At 36.8% G+C, this 6,080-nt stretch overlaps 1 protein-coding gene across 1 annotated transcript; it reads left to right on the top strand.

Annotated features, from left to right (window-relative positions):
- Nucleotides 1–1,894: 1,894 nt before the first annotated feature.
- Nucleotides 1,895–5,754, top strand: LOC115419902 (adenosine receptor A1). The gene is made up of 3 exons (XM_030134977.1): nt 1,895–2,304; nt 3,128–5,047; nt 5,156–5,754. Exons 1-2 carry the CDS (start codon nt 1,949–1,951, stop codon nt 3,756–3,758), a joined length of 987 nt encoding a protein of 328 aa, XP_029990837.1. The 5' UTR covers nt 1,895–1,948; the 3' UTR covers nt 3,759–5,047; nt 5,156–5,754.
- The last annotated feature ends 326 nt before the right edge of the window (nt 5,755–6,080 follow it).

Raw genomic sequence — 6,080 nt, 5'->3', positions numbered from 1 at the left:
GGATCCACTGCCTTGCTGCTGCTTACCCTGCACAGATGAAGTAATATAAAGCTTAGGCAGTGCTTGTGAAATGTGCTCTCTTTAGAATAAGAGACATATAGGAGCTCACCTACAAAAGGTCTGCCATTACATACAATCCAATACATTCAGTTTCTTCCATAAGTAAAGTGATCAGATTCCAGTAACACTGAAGATGATTCTTACTTTAATGGACTCACATTATGCAGGCTAAAGGAAACCATTCAGTACAATAACTAGCTAGCATCTGTATGAGGATATGGATGCATTAATGTTACATAATACAAAATGGACTGCTTTGTTACCACGGTTTATTGCTCAAAACTGCGACCAACTGTAGAGCAAGAGCAGCACTTAAACTCAACAGAAGAAAAAGACTTCATGGACTAAAAAGACTAAATAAAAATAAACATTGCAATCATTTTATATATACATATATATATATATATATATATATATATATATATTTATTTATTTATTTATTTATTTTTATTAAATACACTGTAAAAAAAAATCCTGTTGTTTTTATGGAAAAAAAATGGTAGCTGTGGTTATCAGAACAATAATGTAAAAAACACATCAAACTGTAAACAGATTTATGAAGTAACATGTAGATTTAACATTTTATATATGTGAATTCAACATTGGATTTCGGTGATATTTACATCTTTAAAATGATAAATTTACTTTTTTATTACTTATTCTTTTTTTTTTTTAAGTATGAGAATAGGCTGTTATTTCAACATTGTGGTCTTCCAATTTAAACGGCACCACATTATTTTTAAAGTTACAATTTTATTTTCACAAAACAATAGAAATACATAATTTCTACATACAAATCTGGTTTTGTTAACATACTCTTCCAGTAACTACAGCTATATTTGATTTAATTGTTAACACAAAAATCTAAAAAAAACAAAACAAAAAACACTTTGCATTTTATTTTCACTTGCAGTTTTTTTATGTTACAATTTTCCAACTTTTTGGTGTTAATTCTATGGTCATTTTTACAGTGTAGTGAATAAAGAACAATTGATGAGGATTTAAGATAAGATAAGATATGACTTTATTTATCCCAAATTTCACTGTTAACACCAGCAACATACAACGAGCATGTGCAGAGAAAAGGACAGATAGAAAAAAACACAAATGAGTGAAAAATGAAAATATAAACTGGAATGACTGGTGATGATGTTGAGAATAATTTTGCTAGCTGGAACTGGTAATTGCTGCTTCACTCATGCTATCCCTGTGGCACATGCCCAAATTCTAATCTAATAATTGTTAAATGCAGGCATCAAAGTACTGTGACAAAGATATTTTGTGTACTTCTTACTCATATCTTGGGCTTTGCAATGTCATTTATCAGCAGATGCTGGTATCCATATATTTGTAAGAGGCTTAAACTCAAACACTAAACTCTATAAATTCAGAGTATGAAAGATTAACATCTTTATCAAAAGGCATCTTGCCTCTCGTTATGTACAGATAGCATTTCCTTTGACAAACTGCAGGCACATGAGCAAATTTGCTGCAGGTTGCTGCAGAAATCAAGTCCCTCCCCTCAATTTTTATGGCTCTGTTTGCAGACTAGAGAGAGCATGGTAACTATAGAGGGAGAGTAAAAGGATGTGGAAGTGTAGTGATGCACTAGTACTCAGCTTTGTCCAGAGCTAAGGCAAGATGCTGGAGATTTATTGTTCTACACACTTCATCATGCAACGGTCAGTGAATGTGGAAAAGAGATAAGGAACATTTCTTTGAGCTGAAGAGTATGTCTAATGGAAGATGATTAGAAGCTGAAGCAAACTCAAAGAGGAGGCAACTTTCAGCCTTTTTTTTCTTTTCTTTTCTTTTTTTTTTTTTTGTTAACATTCTTACTGTTTTTAATCTTTTCTACAACAACACAAGCTGAAGAACAGGAGTGAAAATGTCTTCGTCTCCTGGTATCCAGTCTCGGGAACATGTGGACATGCTTTACATCTCCATTGAGACAGCTATCGCCCTGGCCTCAGTGCTGGGGAACGTGCTGGTGGTGCTGGTAGTTTGTGTGAACCGAGCTCTCCGCAACACCACCTTCTGCTTCATTGTGTCTCTGGCAGTGGCTGACATCGCTGTAGGGCTTCTGGTCATCCCTCTGGCCATCATCATCAGTCTTGGATTTAGCACCCAGTTCTATACTTGCCTGTTCCTCTCCTGCCTGCTCCTGATCATCACACAGAGCTCCATTCTGTCCCTCCTGGCTATCGCCATTGACCGATATCTGCGAGTCAAGATTCCCACTAAGTATTTCTGCTATAAATCTAATTGGTTTCACTTTGCTGAAAGAGTGTAGCATTGGAAAAGTATGACCGTAGCCTGTCGGGTATCCATACCTTAATCGATTGTTTAAAGTAAGAACAATAAATTATTCATATTTCAGAGCTATAGGAAGCATGCCGAGATCATGATTGATTGTTTGTTCCAGTTCAGTACAGTTTTTTTGATATGATAATCAAAATATGCTGCTATGAGTGATGTTGCTATTTATTCGTCATTACACCATGACTGGACTGTAGCAAATTTCATTCATTTACATTAGTGCAGACATACTTATTTTGTCACAGAATTAAGACTTTGGCATAACTTGTCATAAGAAATATCTTAGTAATACAATTTTTGGTAATAAGAATAAATAAATGAAGTCACTCTTGCTTTTAGCAATAAACAGGCACAAGTAGACCCGTCTGTTGATAAAAGCAGTAAAGGTGGACCTGTCTTTTGAAGTGGGAACCATCAAGAGGAGGTTCCTGATGTTGAAGTCTGACACGGCCCCATTCATCGCGGCTTGGTTAAATGCAGATCAATGGGCTGGGCTTCAAAGGCTCTTAAGCAAATTAAAATGTCTCTGTCTACCTAAATAACTGACATAGACTTAGTTTGCTAAGGGATTTTGGCAGTCACCCATCTGACTTTTTGTTTATCCTGATCTGAAGAGCATGTACTTAAATAAAATGCTTCTAAATAACCATCCACGGACTGGCGTTTGTTCAAACAAATTCAATTTGCATGCAAATATGTACAGGTAATTGTGCAATCTCTGAATTTCTTTTCTATCGACGGTACCCAGGTACACTACTATAGTGACCCAGAGGAGGGCATGGGTGGCGGTCTGTCTCTGCTGGATCCTCGCCTTTCTTACCGGGTTGGTTCCAATGATTGGCTGGAATAACCGCGATGCCCAAGGAAACCTCAGCAGCTCGAGTGACATTGTCTGCCAATTCACAACCGTCATGAGGATGGACTACATGGTGTACTTCAACTTCTTTGGGTGGGTGGTGGTGCCCCTCACCATAATGATTTCTCTGTATGCCGAGATCTTCAGGGTGATTCGACGGCAGCTTAACCAGCGTGCTGAAGCTACCTGTGATGGAGACAGGTATTATCAAAAGGAGCTGAAGCTGGCCAAATCTCTAGCCTTGGTGGTCTTCCTCTTTGCTGTGTGCTGGCTGCCCATACACATCATGAACTGCATCACCTTCTTCAGCCCACAATGTCAGATACCTAAGTTTGCCATGTACGCCGGCATCTTCATGTCTCATGTGAACTCGGCACTCAACCCGATGGTTTATGCATTCAGGATAAAGCGGTTCCGTGTAACACTAATTCAGATCACTCGTCGATGCATGTTATGTAAATCCACGGAACCCACATCCTGTACTACTATCACACCAGCCCTGACAGAGAAAGTGGATCTGTAACAGTGACTGCACCATAGCTTATGATAAATGCATGGAGCAACGATGACACTAATGGGATTAAATTACACCTGGAGCTTCAGTCATAAAATGGACACCAAGTGGTTCATTTTCAGTCATGGAATAATTTCATGTCTTACTTATTCATGTTCTCTTCATTTATTCAGGTTTTAAGAAAATATGCCTTTAATCAGGGAAAAAATAATCCTCTGGTTTTCATTATTTTGTATTTATGAATTGTTATCTCAGTTGATTCATATTGAATTAGAAAAAAGTAGTCTGAGAGGAAGCTTGTTCATCTTCATGTAATATGTCCATTTCACCTCACATATGCCTACATAATCCTACATTTAACACAAAAAGAATTGCAAATGCTTATTTTGATCTTGCGTAACCACATGAAGCAAAGCAAAGTGCTCTTAGGATTTATTGCGTAAGATCAATATAGAGTACAGTGTACACTGAAGTTTGATGTTTCATGGAAATCCATTTAATAAATAGAGAGGGAGAAAAGAAAGTGAGAGAGGTTGTGCCTGGAATGCAAATTAATATTGAAATCTCTATACCAGAGGAAACAAAACTCTGCCATTGCCTAGGAGAATCTCCCATTAGTCCTTATTAGAAATTGTTGCTCATTCAGCTAATTTAAGCCATATTTCTATGACTGGATGTTGAAAAGGCAGTGAGGCACTTGAATAATTACCTACAGAACATTAAGGCTGAGGTGATTTATTCCAACTCTGCTGAAGCCCCCTGCTTTGTCATCACTTCTTCTGCCTGGTTCTGCTTCATGTGTCACTGCCTCCACATACAGTATTTAACACTGAAGAAACCTCAGGCTATAACCTGGTTTCAAAGATGCATGTTGAATATTTTTGCTATCTGATATGTTCACCACACTTTATACTGTAAGAGAGTTTCTCTCAGGTATTCTGACCATCTGAGACTAGAAGATTTGACTGGTTTCATTTCAACATGGTATTGTTTTAAACTTCACCCTCTATCTCTTCATCTCCATTTATCTCCCCCTCACAAACACATCAATGCGCATTTTTACCATCTGTCACCTTCATCCTTGTGGAGGGATTTGAAACTGCTAAGTATGGTCTAATCTGCAGCCAGTGTCTTAGTGAGGTAGATGCCGCATAACCAACGTGGCATTTATTGCACCACACTCCTGTCGGCAGGAACTTACCAGATACTTGGGGAAGTAAGCATGGTGTAGCTGTGGAGACAAAACACTATTTTTGCATTTTATCCTCATTCTATCCAAAAGGCTAATCAGCATTGAGGTATGATAATAATGTGAATTTAACAGCTGGTGTGAAGATTTGTGAAGTTTTTTTTTTTTTTTTTTGAAGTCTCACAATTGTAATACTGTCTTTATTTAATATCCTCAGACAATTGAAGGATTTTAAGTTTCAGCACTGCAATACAATAAAATGGCTGCAGATGGAGCAGAAGATGGCCATGACCTGGAGGCACCTGAGGAGGAGATGGATGATGAACAGAGAAATTTGATACACTTAAGTAAATACCACGAAAGCCGTCGTGCACTGCCTTGGGATCAGTGGACCTTCAAGGAGAAGACCAACTATTGCATTGACCGCATTTTTCTTATGTTCCTTATCATGTTTTTGCTTGTACTGTTTGGAGAATGCTGTTATAAAATGTGGTATGTGACAAATGTTAATAAGATTATAGAGTTTGTGACAGATTCAGTGGTGTTTTTGTTTGACTGGCTCTTTGCTCAGGAGAAACAGGAGGAGTTGATTGAATTATAGGTTTATAATGCAGCAACTATGCAGTTTGCTCAACATTACTATCTGCATTTCCACTTTGTTTTACTGAGGCAATCTATTATTTTCTACAATGCTTTAGGTACCTGTGATATCTCAAATGTGCATATTTACATCTTAACTATACATTATGTCAGAATGGTTTCTGAAAATTATTTTAGACTGTGAATCCACTGAAATAAACCAGTTTATGCAAATAACGCTTCTTCTTCTTCCCTATGTCCCATACTGGTTGTTATAAAAAAAAAAAAAGTGTTTTTAAATATTGTGTTCAATTTTCAAGAAGCAGATTTGTTCAACATTTAACACAGAAGCATATTTAATTATATAATATTGATAATAAAGGTAACTAGTACAAAAACAAACAAATGACAACATATAGCCTGGCTTTTTGACCACTATGCTCTATTTAGGCATCCACTTTAATGATTAAATATAAATCATGTAATTATTTTACTGTGTTGTAGATGGAACTAAGCATATGTAATGTTGTGGATATAAAATTGATTATCAATTGCTGATTGAT

Source organism: Sphaeramia orbicularis, chromosome 5 (assembly GCF_902148855.1).
Source record: "Sphaeramia orbicularis chromosome 5, fSphaOr1.1, whole genome shotgun sequence".
In the NCBI taxonomy this organism is placed as follows: domain Eukaryota; kingdom Metazoa; phylum Chordata; class Actinopteri; order Kurtiformes; family Apogonidae; genus Sphaeramia; species Sphaeramia orbicularis.
The sequence above is the reverse complement of the archived record's forward strand: the minus strand, read 5'-3'. Positions and strand labels throughout refer to the sequence as shown.